Consider the following 21,658-nt stretch of genomic DNA (forward strand, 5'->3'; position numbering starts at 1 on the left):
GCTGAAATGCACCACCCACAGCCTCACTGTGCTCACATCCACTGATTGGTCTCCATAAGCTTTCAGCAAGTATCAATGAATGTCAGTGGTTGCAATTTTTTCCACATGGAGGAATTCAGTGGCACTCTGCAGCTTCATGTACAGTTCCAAGTCAGATGCCATTTTCTAAGACTGCCCCTCTGCTGCCATTTTTTGCATGGCAATAAAATGTAATAGATACTGACTGGAAGATTCAGTCTCTGCAGCCACACAACCAGCATCCACCTTTCATTTCTTGGACCAATATAATAAAATAGGAAGTATTACTTTTGGAGCAGCCCTCATAATATTCTCTCTCTGTATGCGTGTATATATAGAGTATATAATGTGTATATATAGCTCAAACTATTTATTATAGATATTATAATGAAAAAGGAAGCTGTTTGATGAAGAACACTTCTTGAAGAAAAACTGTTCAAAAATGTGGAACTTAAAACATACAGGTATCAGTGCTATGCTTCAGTTTTAAACCATATGTTTATAACTGGGCCTAGTATACTGGCAGTGTGATGGAAATGTGATGTGGTAATATGATGCTGTATTGATTTCAATGGAATTCCTCTAGCTACAATGTCGGACTTCAAGAATGAAAACACAAAAACACAAGCACGAGTTCTCCTTCGTCTTTCCACTCTCTTCCTTCAAAGTGAAGGCAATGTAGAGGAATGATCTAAAAAATACTACTCTCCAAATTTATTTGTTCTGAATGGCAACAGGCAAAGAATGATAATACACACAGATGATTTAAAGACTTCTGTGAGCTTAACTCCACTGATATCTAAGCATACTATAAGTTCAGAGTTTTGCTAACTTTGTTTCTCATATATAAAAACAAATTAAAATCAAGAATTTTTGTTAATACACAATTATTAATAATTAAAGTATACTACTATGTTTTTTTTGTTTGTTTGTTTTTCTTTTCTCTCTATCTTATTATCTTAAAAAATCAGATAATATCAGATCATGGCATTAAAATATCCTGTCTTTCTCCAGTCTGACTAACTATAGAGAAACCTGTGACCAGTCTAGGAATGTCTGGAATAGACCTTAGAGACCTCACCATCTAGCAAATTACAGTAATCAAGTTTTTTGCTTGAGAAAAACTACTTCTTACACAAATACTCACACAAATACATAAAGCTTCACTCATTTGCCTCAGAAATCATTATTTTAAATGTAACGACCATTGGAAGAGAACAATAAGACATTTATCTAAATGGGTACTACAGAAAAGAAGGAGACAGAGTCTTTAGCAGGGTCTGTGGTGATAGGGCAAGGGGAAATGGTTTCAAACTTAAAGAGGGTAGATTTAGGTTGGATATAAGGAAAAACTCTAAAGTGAGGGTGGTGAGGCACTGGAACATGTTGCCTAGTGATTTGGTGGATGCCTTGTCCCTGGAGATTTTCTATGCCAGGCTGGATCAGGTTCTGAGCAACCTAATCTAGCTGTGGTGACCCTGTTCATTGAAGGGGAGTTCTAGATGACCCTTAAGGTCCCTTCCAACTCTAAGGATTCTATGATCCTATGATTCTATGATCTATCTGAGGAACACTTTAAAGATGAGTGCTTAATTAAAGAGTTTCCATGGCAAACAGAAAGAGATAAGAAGCTCATTACTGGGTAATTACCTTTAGCACCCTCCTGCAGAATTCTATGTTGGATAATTACATTAGAAAAAAATAGAGCAAACCTACTAGAATGGAATCTGAATGGTTTTTGCATTAAATGTGAACCTAGACGTTTCTGATATTAAAGAGAGTCACAGAGAAACTACTGAATGTAATTAGGAAAAAAAATTACATTGAAATTAGAACAAAAAAAAACCTTAACAGTAATTTTGTGCATTATGCCGTTAAGCCAATCAATCTTGAGTTAAAACTTAAATCAAGAATCAAGTCACATTTGTATTCCATGTTTAAGCAATTAGTAACCACCACTACTAAAATGTGCACCTTACTGCTTTGATTTTGTTTTGTTTTGTTTTTGTCAAGCTTTTAGTCCTTAGATTCTTCAGCGCTGCCTAGGTTAGGGAACTCTTCACTCTGAAAAAATACTGTCTTTCCACAGAAGCTTTTGCCATAAATCATGTCACCTTTTTCACACACACTGCCAAGTTTGATTTCTTTATATCTCTAGAAAAAAAATGGCAATTTTGAAAAGTAATATCGCTTGCTGCCTCATTTTCTGAATACTTTCTGATTTATCACCTCTATTTTACTCTACAGATTTTAATCATGAACAAGAAGTTTGATTTTTTTTTTTTTTTTTAATGTGCTAGTCTTCTGCTTACACACTACATTTTATCACAGGACAACACTGGGAGCATGTAATTTCAAATTTGCACTCTTCCTGAGAATAAAAATAAAATCTATCAAAATTGCTCCTGATAAAGTTGGAATAGAAATTTTATCTATGCAAGTCCCTCCAAAAATAACCCCTCAGATTTATTTTCATGGAAAATGTAGCAGATGTAGAGAACAAAATAAGATTATTCTCAGCAAATTCTCAGCTACAAAATATTATTTTTCAACATAGTCACAATCACTTGCAGTGCATTTTCACCAGAAATGACCAAGAGACTCCATGTTGTGCTTGTAAAAAAGTGTACGATTGGAGGTGATAGAGTCACTGTTCCCTCTGCTGAGGGGATGCTCCAGCTACAGACTCACTGTACTCACATCCATTGTTTGGTCTCCATGAATGTTCATCAAGAATCAAAGAATGCCAATGGATGCAATTTTTTTTTCATGTGGAAGTATTCATCTGCACACCTTTGCTTCATATGTACTTCCATGTTAGACGCCAGGTTGTTAGACTGCCTTTCTGTCACTATCTGTTGCTTGGCAACAAAACCTAACGACATATTGGTGGAAGGACTCAACCTCCACTGCTGTACCACCAACATTCACGTTTGACATCATGGACTGACATATTAAAACAGGAGGCATTACTTCCTGAGCAGCCCTTTTAACATTGTGACTGTGAGGAAAGATAGACAAGTGTAATCATCAGGTTCAAATCTCTCATCCTCGTCATTTCAGGGTGAAATTTTTAATGTCAATTCATTTCAAAACTGGCAGATCAATACTTTGAAAAATAGTGTAAGGTGAAGTCTATTAACCTTTGACTTTCTTAAAAATGTAAGTTGTGTCCAAATTAACATATTTCTATCAAATCATTTCCAAAATATAATTTGGATTTACTCCATGAATGTATGTCTGCCTCATTACTAACTAGGATTTTACTGGGATGTAGGAAGGGAAGAATTATCAATGATTTTACTAAAAAATAGTATTATTAGCACCAATGTTATATCTTCTTCAAGATCATGAAAAAGCATATTAAAGCCAAGAATAGGTAATAATAGAATGTTATTTCCAACGTTATGCCCTTCTTATAAGTAATTGCATTCTTGTGGTACTTGCCAGTCAGCTCTAACTCAATATACTCTTTTAGTCAGAATTTTATCAGGGTGCTAATTTCAGTGCATATATTTTTGTTGGCTGTTTGAGTAAAATGGTTCATACAAATGTAAATGTTATATTCTGTAATGTTAAACCTGTAACTTCAATGGGATTCTGTAATGTTAAACCTGTAACTTCAATGGGACTGTTTGTTATAAGAGCACTTCCTCAAAATACTTTCTTTATCATATTTGGTTGTAGCAGTAATAATTGCTCCATTTTATCAACTTAGTTCCTTTCACTAATGGGTTAGATCTCTCTGAAGGTCTCAGAAAATAAGATTTACCTATAAAATATAATTGCCTTTTTCTAATTCTGAAATTTAATTACATATATCTACAAAACAAACAAACAAACAAACAAACAAAAAAAGACACCATAATTTCACTAGGATAATTGTTGGAGAATTAGTACAGATATATGATAAAAATCAAAACTATTTTTTTCTTCAGTCACAATCTAAAGCTAATAGTCAAAACAGATATTTCAAATCATTCGGACCAATAATTATAATGTATATATTTGAGAAGATTACTGTAAAATATCTCTTACCTCTGCAAATAGGAACAGGGAAGTCCCACGATGCTGTATTCACAGAGTTAGCTATGCAAGTAAGCTGAGGGTGGCCATCCAAAATATATCCAGTTACACAGCTGTATCGGATTTTGTCACCAACATCAAATCTTGTACCGTATAAAATACCCTTCGGTGGGACTCCTGGATTGCCACAGGAGCTACTCTGTAATTCTAGAGAATAAATATTTATTATCACTTACAATGCTTACAATACACACACACAATATGTGAATACTCCATTGTGCTGAAAAATACAGAAAATGTAAATTAGGGTAACTGATCAGATAAAATGTTTTAGTGTGTATTTTTTAACTCTAAGCACTGAAAAAAAAAGCCTGTCTTAGTCTATTGAGCACCTGCCTAGGTGTCCGCCAAAAAAAAAAAAAAAAAAAAAAAAAAAAAAAGTAGAAAATTATGAGAAAATAATCACAAGGTTTTGATTAAGTTCCATGTACGGACACTTTCTTATATTTTTCTTAAACAACAGAAGGATACTGCTTACATTGGAGGAGAGAACAAAGAAATTTAATATTTCCTTGACTCTTTAGTTATGTAAAATAAAAATAATAATAAAAACTGCAATACAGACTCAGAGAATAACAGATCTAAATCAAGCAAAGTTTGAATCAAAGAACAAAATTAGTCAAGACAGAACACTGGGAGACATTCTTAAGAAACATAAACCTTAGCATGATCAGAAAGCTTTTGGATAATTTAATAGGTTTTAGATAATGAGACAAAAGTGGTGAGATATTGTTCACTGTAAAAGGGACAGAAAAAGATTCTCTGTCCTTAAGGATGATGAATATAAGGACTAGTGATACCTAAAACTGTTTTATTGCTGTCTTGTCAAAACTACCTACAAAAAGCAATGCACTACTATAAAAATATATTACATTTTAAAGTATGAATTAAAAATCCACTTTCTAAAATAAAACTAATGTTCTGCTTACATTATTATATAATGTCAAAAAGAATATTTGGCCCTTCTCATTATCTTCGTAATAATTTAAAAGAGTATATTAAGACGTCTAAACCTCCAACTCATTATGTTGATGATTCAAAAGCAGATAATGTATTTTCACTTTGAGCAAATTCAAGTTCATTAATTTTGAGCATATACAAGCACCTCTTGTCTTTTTTTCTGGATAGATAGTATCTATCTTCAAATTTAATGTCACACCATACTACTGTTTCCTTGCCATTCAAAGGTAAGGATTATTATCTTGAGATTGTCGCCTATCAGAAAACACAGAAACTTACAAACCAGATCACAGCTTTTTTCAGCTCTGAACATATTCTTGACTTCATTGACAATCTGATACTCATTGATGGTCCAGACTCTTGAAAAGTATTTAAACTTGCCACGTTGTAATTTGGTTATACTTCTTGATCATTTACTCAGAAAATTGTCGTAACTGAATTTTTTACTGTCTTATATTTTTTGTGTGCATTGTTGCTCATTTCTTTGTTAAACTGCCCAGTTGTTTCAATCTCAATCTAAGTGAGAATGTTATTTGTCCTACTTTTAATTGCTACTTATCTCTGAAATCCTGACAGTTCCTTCTAAAGGACCATACTTCGATAAATACAGTTTGAGTCTTTGTAGAATCTTGCTTAACTAGGTATTAAAATTATAGCATGATAAACAGGAAATACGAGAAATTCATGCAAAGCTATTTCATATAATCATTTACTTCAATATAAAAAATCATTGTACATCAATAAACTGATCATTATCTACTTTTTTTTCTTTAAAATTAACTGCGATGTTAGAAAAACTGTATGAATATTCTCTTTCAGTATGCAAGTACTAGGAAACAAAGGAACTTTTTGTTGGGACATGGGATGACACTGAGAGTAAACCACATTCACTAGGCATAGCATTCAATTCAGTTCATCTACTTTATAACAAATGTGAACCTTGCAGGATATTGTAAAATCCTGCAAAATCTCACTCCTATTGAACTAAAAAAAAGAGTAATGTTTGTTATTCTTAGCAGATCCTTTTTATCACTGCTTTTAAAAAGTCCCACTGGGATTAAAATTGATTTATTGTTTTTAGCTACTTATAAATAAATACACTGTGAAGTGCATCCAGATACAGAAGATGGATCCAAATCTTTCCGCACTTCATGCTTCCACTGAAGGCAACATAAGATCTTAGAAACAGAATGCCCAGTAAAGCCAATGATGCAAATTTTGTATTTTTCCTCAAGAAAATTTTTAACAGTTACTCTGTCTGAACTCTAAAAACTAAAGTTTTTAAATACAACACATCCAAACAGTTCTTAAACACATCCAGGGATGGTGACTCAAACACCTCCCTGCGGAGTCTATTCCAGTGCTTAACCACCCTTTCTGTAAAGAAGTTTTTCGTGATATCCAACCTAAATCTCCCATTTCCCCTCATCCTGTCACCTGTCACCAGTGAGAAGAGACCAACCCCGCTCTTGCTGCAATCACCTTCAGTCACTAAATCACTTCCATCTGCTCTTTCACAGTACTGAAATTATAAGTTCACTGTGTGTTGCATCCTGAGAATTCAGACAACTATTTGGGAGAGTTTTCTACCAAGTGAAGGGTTTGCATTATTTATTCTTGCATAAGCTAGCCATTTTAAATCTCACTATGTCAAGATCACGTTAGTTGCAGTGTCAGAAATGTAGCAGTACCCTCAGGTATTCATCTATGCCATTGATACTTCATAGTAAAAATTTGTAGAGTTTAAAAATCAAAATGCTTTCTGAACTTAATGTTCTGCCTAGAAACAAGGTACATATGAACTAATTTGTCAGTATTATTTTCATATTTAATTTTTATCACGCTGAAGAATTCCTATTAATGTCAATAGAAATTCCCTACAAAGACATTGTCTAAAGCATGCCTCAGAGAGTTCTACACAGTAGGACTGGACAGATTCTTTTAATGAGTTTTATTAGCAGAAATACAGCCACTAATAAATGCTAATTAATAAGCTATTCAAATGAAATCAGGTTAAACATATCTTTTTGTGACTATACTTTCAAAAACAAGGTTGGCAGAAGCTCAGTCATTCTATTTCTTAGTACTCATTCAAGGAGAAACAAGTCAAAACTAGATGTTGAAATTTAAATTTCAAATACATTTTTCATTTCAAATTTTTTCTTCTTATCCAAATTTTAAATTGATTTTTTTTTTAAATGCATGTAGTATTTATCAAATCTGGAATAGCACCTGTCATTACTGAACAGCTGGGCATAACATTTACAATTTCATGTCCAAATATCTGGAACAATATTTTCAAATACTCCAGTCAATAAATGCATGTCACATCATTACTACATGGCATTAATCTCTAGGGAAGCTAATAGTATCTGATATTATAAATTTAGTAACATAAAGAAATTTTTATTTGTAAAAGGGTTGATCTATATCTTTATCATAGATGTTATTTACAGCTATTACAAATAATTATTATCCTTTTTTTCCTTTGGTATCTCTACACTGTCAGGTTGGACATCTACCTCTAACATTGTGTGGCACTGGTCCTTGTCTGGTACACTCCTGTTCACCACTGTAGACAGTAATTTCTCTGCTGGAGAAATCTGAGTACAATTCAGACAAGGTGCCATTCTAGAGAGCACTCTAGCCATCAGCTGGGACTTTACTTGGTCTAACTGCAAGTACTAGAACAATGCTGTACACAGATACACCTTCAAAAAGTAATACATATATACATGTCTTTTTCTGAAGTGAACATTTCTGTATAGAAGAGTCAAGACTGATTACAAAACTGTTGCATGTTTTGTGGATATGAGTGCTACATATTGCAACAGTCCCAAACACGCACAGTTGTAACAATATGAGGTTGACTGAAATTCAGTTCATGAGTTTTTTTTGTTTGGTTTTTTTTTTAATATCAGAACTTGCATTGGTATATGTTTAATTGTAAATAGTTTTCAAAAGATTATATACACTAAAACATTAACTTAGTGCCCAACATATTATTTATTTCTCAAACTGTATTTTCTTTACTATGTTTTTTTCCCCCTTATTCATATCACTCTCACCATATGAGTAAGAATGGTATATATTTAGACATGAATGGGACTACAAGAATTCATTGAGAAGTGAAGAAGTAACTTTGTCATCCAGCATGCAGATTGTAATATGCATACATATACTTGTCCAAATTGAATTTACAGAATGAAGAAAACTGCAAGAAAAATTTTAAGTAGGCATTCTTACTACACTGAAGGAAAGAACATGATAAAGAAAAGATCCATATCAGGCAATCCTGGTTCTGATCCATATGCTGCTTCCTGAGACCAGTTTATTAAGAAAATCCTTCTTCAGATTATATGTATGTTAACAGGATATAAGAACATAATATAATTACAAATTCTGTCTGTATGATATGAATATACAATGCCAGTGTTCACTGCAGAAGTAAAAATGTTTTCCTTATAATATTCATGGGAAGGATATGGCAGATGAATATATTTGTATATATTTTTGTTTCATTCTTTTCACAGAATCACAGAATCAGAGCAGTTGGAAGGGACCTCGGGAGATTATTGAGTCCAGCCCCCCTGCTATAGAGGGTACCCTACAGTAGGTCGCACAGATAGGCATCCAGGCAGGTATTGAATATCTTCAGAGAAGGAGACTCCACAACCTCTCCGGGCAACCTCTTCCAGTGCTGTCACCCTTGCCATAAATAAGTTTTTCACATGTTAGTACAGAACTTCTTATGTACAAGTTTTAGGCTATTTCTCCTATCACTATGCAGTGATCACTATCACTATAGTCCTATCACTATGCACCACTGAGAAGAGCTTGGCATCATCCATTTGCCTCCCACCTCCCTCTATATGCTTATAAACATTTATCAGATCCCCACAGTCTTCTTTTGCCCAAGCTGAGCAGATGCAAGTTAATCAACCTTTCCTCATAAGGGTGATACTCTAGATCCTTTCTCATCTTTGTTGCCTTCTGCTGGACTCCTTCTAAGAGATTCCTGTCTTTTTTGAACTGGGGAGCCCAGAACTGAACACACTAGTAGGCCTCACTAGGGCAGAGTAGAGTGAGACTTCCCTTGACCTGCTCACACCCCAGGATACCCTTGGCCTTCTTGGCCACAAGGGTATACCGCTGGCTCATGTCCAACCTGTTGTCCACCAAGACCTCCATATCCTTCTCCACAGAGTTCATCTCCAGCAGCTCATTCCATAACTTGTACTAGGTCATGGAGTTACTCCTCCCCAGGTTCAAAACCCTACATTTGCTCTTATCAAACCTCATCAGGTTTCTCCATGCCCTACTCTCCAGACTGTCCCGGTCTTGTCAAATATTAGAACAGCCTTCTGGTGTGTCAGCCAATCTTCCCAACCTTGTATCAGCAAACTCACCGATAAAGTGGACTCTACCCATTATCCAGGTAGCTGATGAAGATATTGAACAAGATCAGACCCAGCACTGACCCCTGGAGAACAACTCTAGTTACAGGACTCCAACCAGACTGTGCTGCTGATTACAACTCCATGAGCTCTGCCAGACAGCCAGTTCTCAGTCCATCTCACCGTCTATTCATCTATCCCACACTTTCTAAGTTCCATAGCAAGGATATCATGGGAGACGGTGTCAAACACCTTGCTGAAGTCAGGGTACACAATATCCATTGCCCTCTCCCCATCTACCCAGACAGAGATGACATCATAGAAGGCAACTAGGCTGATCAAGCATGATTTCCCCTTGGTGAATCTATGCTGACTATTCCTGAGATGAAAAAGAATCCAGGACAAATTGTTCCATCACCTTTCCAGAGACAGAGGTGAGGCTGGCTGGCCTGTAGTTCCCTGGATCCTCCATCTTTCACTTTTTGAAGACTGGAGTGACATTGGTTATTCTCCAGTCTTCAGACACCTCTCCTATTTGCTGAGACCTTTGAAAGATGATGCAGAAAGGTTCAGCAATCACCTCTGTCAGGGGACCTTATTAAAAGAGATTTGGGCACTATGTGGCACCTGAAAACTTCAGAGCTGTTGTATGACCTGTGATAGTGAAAAAAACATTTTCTTCAATATACATCAATGGTAACATGACATTTCATTTTATACATATATATATAATATATGTTCAGTATATGTATCTGTTGGCATAAATATTTTTATATATGTTTGTTCTTATATATTTATATGTAATTATTATTACAACATTTGAGGCCAAAGGGTCATTGCATTAACTACCTGCTTTTATTTTTCTCAAAGGACATTATCGTTTAATGAAATTTTAGTTTGGTTTGCAACATCATTGCTTGTACAAAGGATTCTTTAACATTTGTTTCAGAAAACTTGTTTACAAATTTAAAGCTGTATTCTTGTACTCATTTTCAGCCATTTTCTCTTTATTTCTCTTTAGCCATTTTGACAAAAGGAATGTGGGCTTTAAGTTATGTTTCCTTTAGAAGAACTTTTGTTTTAGCATTCTCCTTTAGAAGACTCCCACTCTGATGTAGTGGGTGGCATCCCTGCCCACAGTAGGCAGTTTGGAACTAAATGATCTTTAAAAATCATTCTAACCTTAGCTCTTCTATGATTCTATGAAGGCTGAATATTTATTCCCCTCAAAATCTCATCACATTATTATTTTTTTTTTTTTCCCAGCACCACCATTTCTTAATAGAACTGATATCTTCTTCCTGTTATTTATTCCAAAGTGTCCTAATCATCGTTTTAGGATGAAATGAAGATATGGCAAATTTTCATCTTAGGCATAAAATGAACTTTCCATCAGAAATGCTCAAACAGGGAAGAAGTTTAGAAATACTGAGTACAGGATATATTGCATGCCTCTGCTTTTAATGGTACTTATCCTGGTAATTTCACTGTGCTGAATTGCACTATGATCTTGTTCAAATTACTTACATTATGATTCATTAAAGAGGAAAGACAGTGTAATAAAATTAATGGATAATAATGTGAATAAATAAACATCTGCAAGAGACTATTTATCAAGAGCAAGCATAAGGCCTTTGAATAACTTACATTGCATAAAACTTAGTTTTATATCTCTTTGCTGAGCTATATATCCACAATAAAGTACCTTCCACAGAAGTCAGCTTTCCACATAGAAGGAAAAGCATATTCTACTTAAAACACAAAAGCATTAAGGTTGCTTTCCCCATCTATTCCACTTTCCTTTTTCACTTTGTACTAAGATTTTCCGAATGCCCTTCACTTGGGAAAGAGTGATCTCCCACTGTTATTTTATTTCAGCATTATGCTATTGTGTTTCTTTTGCAACAAAGGTGGCATCATATCTCACAGTACATAAGCTATCCGTTATGCTAAATGTACTTAATCACATTTTTTTCTCTCTAATAGAGAAAAAGTAAGCAATATAGTAATTCAAATGATTTGGTACACTATTTCCTTGGTGCTGTGGACTACTGTGGGTATCCTTTATTTTATTATATTTTTCTGAAGTTTCAAAATCAGGGAAGACTATTTGTAATTTCTAGGTTGTTCTTATCAGAACAGAAATCAGACAGATTCCTTCATTATTCCTAAATCAAATTAAGCACTTAAGCAATTACTTAATTAAGCAATAACTTAATCTTAGTTAAGCTTACTAAGCAATAACTTAATCTTAGTTAAACTTACTAAGCAATAACTTAATCTTAGTTTTTACAATGTGATAGAGAGCAACTGTAAACTAATTCATGTGACATGAACATGTATTTCTTCCTTCAAAGTCTCTTTTTTAAAATCAGTATGAGCTTGAACTCATATAGTCAACCTTCCCTCAAATCATGTCAGTATCCAGAACAGCTACTTTTCCATCACTCCAGGTTACCTGTTGTGGGTCCTCTCCTGTTTGATCTCTTACTAGAATGAGTAGAAATGGTCATAACTTTATACACCTCAAGATTTGAATTAAATTCTCATTAAGCATCTGCACAGGTCACTTTCTCTGGCCATCACTATACTAGAGGTTAATACTGAAACAGCTATGCTAGTCATGTCTGAAATTACTGATGTTTCTATATTTATATAGAAATTTATATAAATTTATATTTATATAAACTATTTGTATAACATCCCTCTTGCTTACTTCTTTAAATGCATCCAATATTTCCACCTTTTATTGAGAAAGGGACAAGTCTGAGAAAAGACAAGTTTGGAAGTTTACCACAATTTTGCACAAGCCGCTATTTGACAAAGCTTATGAAATGTTGCTGTGGTACTAACTCACTGAAAGATCACATATCTTTTAGAAATCTTTACAGAGGTTTTTTAAAGAATGAGAGTTTGCTGCATTTGAAGAGTTAAACAGTGCCAATAATAATAATAATAATGTTGCACATGTAGGCTGTTAGCACAGTGTGAAAAGGCAAGAAAAACAAAGAAATGTATCTTTATATCTTTATCTGACCTGTCCAGTCATATGATTGAGTTCTACTTTAACATATAAGGTAGAAAATTATACTAAATGTCAATTGAGGGAGAAAATAAATAAATTTCAACATTATTTTTTCATTTTTAATGAAAAAGTAGTAATGAATCTGTAAAAAAATCTGTTTGATTTCCCTTACCATCTACCCCTCCCCCCCCCCACCCCCCCCCCCAAAAAAAAAAAAAAAAAAAAAAAAACAAGATGAAGAGAAAGACATTTTGTACTTTATTCAAAAAGTTTAGGAATTAAAAAGAATGTGTTTTCATTCAGGGAAAGACTTGTTTTTCTTCAGATATATTTGTGACAATTCAAGCATTTCTGGAATAAAAAGTTCACTTGCTAATCAGCATTAATGTAATAGTTAATCATAAACAGAGGGCTGCAAGACAAAACAAAGATGGAGTGCAGGGGAAAAACATTTATGCATGCCTAGGGTTTTGGTTTTAGCTTTCATTACCCTTAATTCCCAATCCAATATTCAAATGTAAGCATTTAGTATGTCTTATAGCATCAGGAAATACTGAAAAAGCTTTTCTTATTTAACAATTAAAAGTAATCAAATATTTACTAACAGAACTATGACACTACCCAGATTGGGCTACGGTGAAAATATGATTTTTGTAGAATCTATTGTGATTCAAGAAATACTTCATTATGATAGATATTCTGTCCTCTACATATTTCTTATAACAAGAAAAATGAAAGCATAGTTATCTACTGTTAGTTATATTAGTACCTTTATATTAGTTCAAACTATTGAGTAAACTTTGTTTGTTCCTTCAATTGATTCTTCTGTTTAAATTGCCTCCTTTCCAAGTCCTATAATGCTTAGGCTTCTCTCACATTAGCAACATTTGCACAAAGATGCTGGGAATATAATAGTACAGAAGAAACAAACATATCTTCTTAACCAGAATCTGTATCTCTACTTCTACTTTCTTGTATTGTTTAATCGGAGAATTATAGGATAGTTTGGGTTAAAAGGGACTTCAAAAATCATCTAGTTCCAAACAGCCTGCCAGAGGCAGGGTTGCTAACCACTACATCAGTTACTAGATCAGATTGCCCAGGGCCCCATCCAACATCGCCATAAACATCTCAGGGACAGGGCATCCACAATCTCTCTGGGCAATGTGTTCCAACACCTCTCCACCCTCTCTGTGAAAAACTTCCCCCAGCATCTAATCTATATATCCTCTCCTTCAGTTTAAAACCATTCCCTCTTGTCCTACCATTATCTACCTATGTAAAAGTTGCCCTCCCTCCAGATTACAATCTTCCTTTAAATATTGGAAGGCCACAATAATGGTTACAGATCCTTTTCTTTTCCAGATTGAACATGACAAGATTTTTCAGCCTGTCTTCATAAGATAGGTGGCTGAGTGCTTTGATCGTCTTGATGGATCTCCTCTGAACCCACTCCAACAGCTCCACAACTTTCTGCTGTTGGGGGTCCCAGACCTGGATGCAGCACTTCAGGCGAGGCCTAATAAGGGCAGAGTAGAGAGGGATAATCACTCCCTTGCCTTGCTGGCCACCTCTCTTTTCATGCAACCCAGGATATCATTGGCCTTCCAGGCTGAAAGAGCATGATGTTGGCTCATGTTAAATTTTTCATCTACTGTCACCGACAAGGACTTAAATACAACTCTGTATCAAAAGTAATGCCTCCCATTTTCTTATCGACGACATCAGAGGCAAACGCAGGGGGTATGGCAGTAGAGGCTGAATCTTCCCATCAATATTCTGGTAAATTTTGTTGCCATGTGACAGACAGTATAAGGAGAGCAGTCTGACAGAACGGTGATTGACATGGAAGAGCACATGAAGCAAAAGCCTGTCACTGAATTCCTCCACAGAGAAAAGATTGCACCAGTTGACATTAACTGACAACATGGAAGAGAAGTCAAGTTCTGGATGCCCATGCAGTTTTTAACAAGCATGTCATGGTAGCTCTTGTTCATTACTGAGGAAAATGTATTGCTAATGTTGGTGCCTATGCTGAAGAACTGTGTTTTGTAGCTGAGATGTTGCTCTATCAGATAGTGTTACAATACACTTTGTATCTGCTGTAGTTTCCATGCAAATAAATATGAGGCATTACTTTCTCAGCAACCTATGTTTAGCCTACAGCTATGACAGAGCTCAATATTGTAGAAAGGTAATAAAATCTACATTATTCAGATCTACTCCAATCTACAGGATTGGAAATAACAAACTGGAGATTTGTCAAATTGATATTGTTACCTCCCTCTTATCCACAATTCTAAAATTATTCTTCAGTACAACCACTGAGAAAGCTTCAGGTTGTATACTGATTTCAATGTATTCAAATTCAGTGTTGTACTTTGATTTTATATCGTCAACAAACTAAAAGTATGGAATAAAAAATTTGCCTTGTTTTCACTTTTTAATTTGTCTTGTGGAATAAGATTCTTTGAAACACATAAAGATTTATCAAAGTCAGAAGTTTCAACATTCCTTAGGAGCTATTTCATAAAGGATATTATTGACATCATTATATTGCTGATACAGGCAAAGCTTTTCTGCCCATGTTACAATTTATGGCACTGCTTATATATTACAACTTCTGAGTTATTTATTTGTGTTTGAATGAATGCTTAAATATGCAAATGGATACTCAAGCTCTAGATAACTAGAGATTTATCATTCTTGGTGAGGAAGATTATTATAATAGTCTAAATAAAGAATAAAAATGTTTTGATTTCCTATACTTATATGTATTAGTTAACAAGCATTGTTTTTAGGTACTAATTTTAAAATCAAACGAAAATCTCAGACACATTTTGTTTTCTGGGAATAGCCAAGACAAATTTAGTTATGCAAAGTCAGACTTAGGATAATGATTTGACTTGGAAAAGTATTATCATTTCTCTGAACTGTTTTCTGCTTCAGTCTTCCCTGAGAGCACTCTGATGGCAGTAGTATAAAACAGAATATAAATTACAGATCTCATAAAGCATTTGATTGTGTCACCAACTGCACAAATTTCTGCTTGTTCTTCAAAATTCAGTACAGTCGTCATCAGAATAGTTTTTTAATTCATAGCTGGAACTCAAATTTCTAATATCAGCAGTGTCCAGAAATGCCAATTATTGCTTTATAGATATAACAATTCAATTTGTATATGCCAGAGAATCAAGACACTGAAATACTATTTTCTTCACCTCAGAATTGGACTGAAGAGCAGGTTTTTAATAGGGATGAAAAATGGATATCAGGAAATCTCAATCATCTAGCAACACATGTAGCAGGTACAAAGAAGTAACTTGCATCACCCCTTTAATCTTAAAATCCTTTCCAAATGCTGCTCACTTCTGATCAATAATAGAATTGTTAATATAATTTTAAAATTCTGGCTAATATTGGATCTTTTTGAAATGCCTGTTTATAATTTTGTCATCCTTGCTTGACTCTTGTGAGTAACTTTTTATATTTCATTTTTCTATTTCACTTAATCAAAATTATTTAATTCATGGCATTCTGATTGCTTCTGCTTTAAAAATAAAAAATAATAAAAAAAATTGTTTAAACATCTCCATATCCTTAACAACTGGAATACACACACACTGAGTCAACAGTTTTGAGACAGAGTAGAGGACGGTGACACAACTACTGGCATAACTGGAATGCTTACATAGCAGATTCTTTTGCGAAGGACTTTTGGTAACTTAAATTCTCAGTGCTTAAATAATGACTGGATAAGATCTGCAGCGCTGATTGCACAGTGAGATGACATACATTACCCACATGCCTTTGACCTAGGAAGACATTTTAGGATCAATTTATTTAATGATATGTAACTGAAATTACCAAAAGAAAAGGTTTTATTCAATTCCCAGTTTTACATTATGCATTAACTTCATAATTTTCAAGGAAACGAAAGGTAGAATTATGAAGGAAAAAATTATTTTCAAGCTACACAAAGCACAAAGAAGTGGTAGTCAGGAAAAAAAATACCATTCTCAAGAAAACCCTGCAAACAATGCTTATTATTCCATTCCTTCTCTTTTCAATAATTGTCTTACAGAGTTTGAAATGGATAAAAATGAGTTTCTGCAAACTAAATCCTCTTTTACTCCAGAATCACTATCTCACAATCAGAGCAAGTACAGTCTTTACACATTGCCACGTCTACTCTGGAAAAAGTACTGTGCTTTTCTTCTCATGTCAGCAGCGGAAACACTTGTATCAGAAGAGAGACAGGTCCCCTACTCTCAGTTTGTGTCTGGTCTAACTCATCTCTGGGAAGAATTGAGATGTTTTTATCATAAAAGCTTAGTTCAAATATAGATCAATTAGATTGAAAAGCCTTATCTGATAATATTAAGAAATATTCTAGAAATGACATGGGCGTTTTCATAACCACAGTCTCTGAGAGGGTACAACATTATCTTGCTTCCTAGAGAGTCTCACCAAGCCTAAGTAATCTACAGCTCTTCAGTATGATAGCCATATCTAGATAGGATAATAAAAGTCACAAGCATTCTTTTATCAAATATTCAAGATCATTTCTGATTATCATTACAGTTCTCTATAACGGTAATTGGCATTTCTGGATCTGGCTGTTATTTAGTGTTCTAACAATCTCGAAGTGTCCAAAGTGTACAAAGTACTTCAAAACATTCAGACTGGAAGATAAAACTTTTCTCATAAAAAATATATAAATCTGTGAAATTGAAAATTTTTCATTTAAACTTGAGCATTATAAACAATTGAAAATTGCAGACACCTTTGTTAGACACATCTAAACAGTGGTAACTAATTCAATGTTTAATATCTTGGAGGGAAGCTATTTCTAAAATATTAAATATAAAAACTGCAAACAACCTGAATTAAAGAAAAATAAATAAACAAATAGATAAATAAAACCAAAACATTAGCAAAAGTAATTCTGAAGTATTTCATGAGGTGAAAAGATGTGATAGAATGATATCACTATGGCAGGTAAATCCAGATCTTTCTAAAATTATATCTTGTGCATGAAATAAATTCTGTTTAAAGTCTGTACTATAATTTAACTATATCTATATAGACTTTGTACATTTCTAGATAATTATATCAAGCTTTTTCATTACATGAAGTATTTCCCATGGTTCCCTTTGCCTATCTTTTAAAGTGACTGATATTTAGATTAAATCAAATGTTGTGAGTTGATTTGCATGTGAAAAAATGTTATCTAGTGAAATGTATTGTAATTTATTTTTTTTTCTAAGTGTTTTGTTTGTATTGAGAATGATATATTCATAAACTCAAAGTTAATTTTACTCCCTATAGAATTTTCTTGGGGCTTAACCTCAGTCTGCATTTTGGTTTTTAAAATTATTTCTTTAAAAAAAATATTTTGATCAAAATCTATTGCTTATTCTTTTTGGAGATATCATTTATTTTTCCTTTGAAAGTATTTCATACTGCTGAAGTTCTGTTTTGTATTAAGTGATTAACTAAACATATATATTTTGCATTTTTCCTAGATATACCTCATTTTTTTTTCTAGACTCTTCTTTGTCTAAAATGGTTTAAATCAGGACTAATTTTCAAAAATCACTAATAAGCATTAATATTTAAAATGAGACATATTATCAGGACACTGTAGAAAACTAATATATTTTATTTTTAAGCAGGTCAGCAGAACAAATAATTCATTTTGTAATTGGCCAAGAGATATAATTTAATATTGTTAGGAAATTATTGTATTGTTAGGAAAGGTCAAGAAATTTCTAAATGTTCCTTGGAGTTAGTTTACTTGTTCTTTTTTTCATATAAAAATATTGTCATTATTAAATTACAAGTCAGTGCTATCTCTGCTGAAAAAAATGCTGCCAAGTAGAATTATGTCAAACACTTCCAGCAGGAATTTGGGCGACTGCGGAGTTTTGAGATTAACTCTTTCACATCAGGACACTTCATTTACTGAAGCTAGCTATCCATTCTGCTGCCACAAGTGTGAAGGTTTCCACAGGCAATAGCAGCAGATTTTGAGAAGACAGTATATTTTCCTGATGTAGGGTCTATTTCTATGTGTGTATTAGTGATGATTTGCATTAAATGAAAGTGATTTAGTAGCATTCTATTGAATACATTTAAAGGATACTTTGCAAAACATAACAGACAAACCAAATCTTTCTAATGACCTAGAAACTCGTTAAACTGTGAATTAGAAACCACTTACAAAAACCAAGCTACCACATGGTTTATGGTTGGACTGGGTGATCCTGTGGGTCTTTTCCAACTTTGGTGATTCTATGATTGTATATGTACAGTGTACTTATGAATAGCTGATTTTTCTGATGCTACCAAGTTGAATGAAAATATTGTCTTCCATAAACCATCATGAAAGTGTTCTTCCTTTTTTTCTGCCATTATTTAAAAAACATTAACTATTTATATTTGGAATGGCCTTGGGGATAAATCCATTGAAGATCTGAGAGTCAAAAGATTGCCGAATGCTGTGTTATCTGAATTTTAAACATCTGTCTCCCATGATAGAATCTAAAAATATGCATTCTAGTCTTAGTTTCATTTACACAATGGAAAACTAAGTGCCAAGGAAAGACAGTTTTGGATGTTGAACATGAAACTAAACAGAAATAGCTTATGGGTAAAAATTAAGCTTAAAGAATGCTTTTCATTCCTATGTCGGCTTTGAGTTTGAGACTACATAAATAACAGGTAAAGATGTAAGTCACAAACTAATCTATTCCTGAGAGCCATTATCAAGACAAGATTAAAATCCTTATGTTCTAAGTTTTTTCTTAAAACTCATTCCATAATTCTTAGGCCTGTGCAGTCAGTCTCCCACATAATGACTGGGAACTGTGCCAAGATGATAATTAATACAAGCAGAAAACATGTCAGGGAATGAATATTCTGACAGTTTAGTGGCACAGATGATATCTGCTAGGGTTTGCACGCATACTACAGACACGTTCAGTTTAAGAGAATATACAGAACTCAAGTGATTAAGTCAGTGCTACAAAAATGTGTTTCCATCTGCTCAAAACAGGATCCTTGTTAATTATAACCCCTGGCACTATACTTATAGAGATCAAAGTTGGATCACTGTTTTATTTTTCAGTTTGGTGCAGCCCCGACAGGAAGATGCGATGTGGGAGGAAAAAAGACATTCCAGGAGATGGAGACTCTAAAATACTTTGCACTGTTACTAACAGTTGAAGCAAAAGGCAAATCTCTACCATAAATATTTGAATTTTTTTTGAAATTGAATTATCAGAAAAATGGATATTTTTCTGGGTAGATACTTGTGTTTATGATTACTACCATTGTTTAGATACAATATAAAACCTGAGTAAGACTGTTATTTGGCCTGATTGAAGACGCCAGGCTAAGACATTGTTTTCCCAATGTAAATTACTAACAGAGAGCACACAGATTGAGTTCTTTAAGCACTGATTTCTCCTACACCTAAAAAAGGGAGCCTACAGTGTCTGAGTGACATAATAAATTATATATAAGCCATGGGTGCCTAAATCTATCTACTGTGAGTTCCAGATTATATGTCTTGCATAAACTTATGCCTAAACAATTAATTTTTAATCTGTTTATATACTGCAGAAGATGTGTCTAATTAGACTATTCATTTTAATTACTTTATAGACAACAAAAATAGGAAAAATGTGAGGCTGGGCATTTTCTTTCTCTAATTAATTAAATATAATATCTTCTGACTTCACATTTATTTTTTTTTAATGCGGTGAGAAGCATAATGGATATATGTTAAATAAATAGTTGGAAATATAAACAACTCTTAGCTGCTTTCCTGAGTTTTAAGTTGTTAATTACATAAAAATTAACATTCACATTCTCCATGTGAGAAACAAAAACAAAGTCATCACAAACGAACAACATAAAAAATACATTTTTATTAATAAAAATGGTAAGACTAATGTTTCTTTTAGTCTTATACACTTTCACATGCAAATTCCAAGTTCTGATAATACACAGAACATTCAGAATCATCTTCCTATAGACCAGTTTAAAAAGGACTGCTAATCAATAAGCTTTCCTATGACTAGTTTCATAAGAATCTGAATTAAAAGTAACTAAGCTGCTCATCGTGCTATTTTTCTCATGTATCACAGTACAAAAATTTTGAGGTCTCAAAGTCTTAGAAAGATGAGCACCACATAATGTTTTGGATTTGAACAAAGCACTGTACAGTATACAGTGATACAGACTACACATTACTGGAGAAGTTCTAACCATTTACTAAACAATTATTAACTATGCTTTCAACCCAGATTGAGCTCCCTTAGTTTCAAAGATCAAGAATATTTTAGGAGAAATACTTTTTTCTTTATCTAAATTTTGGTTCAGCTAAACTTCCGAATCTTGACTGTACCATCACAACCTACATTACAGAACAGACAAGGGAATATTGTTAGCATCTAAGAACCCATTAGAAAGGTTGGGGAGGCTAATTCTTTTATCACAGATGAATGTGAACATGCCAAAGTAATTCCCTTCAATTAAAGATCATTTCTTGTCCACGATTAATAAAGTTGATAGAAGTGCTGCTCGACAAACAGACAAGACAGCTGAAGGAAATACTCCTATGTCACAGAAGTAGTTTATACATATTACTCATAATTGTTTTGCTACATCAAGTGCTTTTGCCAATGTGCAAAATCAAAACATAATATAACAGACAAAAAACAGCACCTAAAAGCAACAACCAAACCTTTGAGATGTATAGATGGATATATTAAATGTGACTATATATAATAGTTATGAACAGTTAATGCAAATTCTATAGATAATTAGTTGAAATCAGAAGTTTTAAAGAACAAGTAATGAGCTTAATGAAAAACATCAGCTTTAGAATGAAGGTATCTAAATCAAATCAGATGGCTATCACCTTGCTTCATCTATGCTAAAGGAAACATAGAGTGGTTAGCTCACCTTCAGGCACTGATATTGCAAACTGGGATTAAAGGAGGTGAATCTGCCTCATAAAAAAACTTTTAACATTATTCCTTAGCATTATTTACCAAAACTAACAAATAAGAAGTCTTGTTCAAGTTATTTTCTATCTTTTGTTTCCAAAAGTTAAACTTCTTATTTACTCATGACATTTTTCTGCAAATAATGGAGGTTT

General features: G+C 33.7%; 1 protein-coding gene across 6 annotated transcripts in view; it reads right to left on the reverse strand.

The window, feature by feature from the left end:
- The window catches only part of CSMD3 (CUB and Sushi multiple domains 3), a 567,558-nt gene that overhangs the window by 416,511 nt on the left and 129,389 nt on the right, over positions 1 to 21,658 (reverse strand). For all 6 annotated transcript variants that reach the window (XM_040695846.2, XM_015283035.4, XM_040695845.2 and 3 more), the window contains exon 4: positions 4,057 to 4,251. In XM_040695846.2, the coding sequence (XP_040551780.1) occupies positions 4,057 to 4,251 (195 nt within the window). The remainder of the gene's footprint in view (positions 1 to 4,056; positions 4,252 to 21,658) is intronic.

The sequence above is a fragment of the Gallus gallus genome, chromosome 2 (assembly GCF_016699485.2).
Source record: "Gallus gallus isolate bGalGal1 chromosome 2, bGalGal1.mat.broiler.GRCg7b, whole genome shotgun sequence".
NCBI lineage: Eukaryota > Metazoa > Chordata > Aves > Galliformes > Phasianidae > Gallus > Gallus gallus.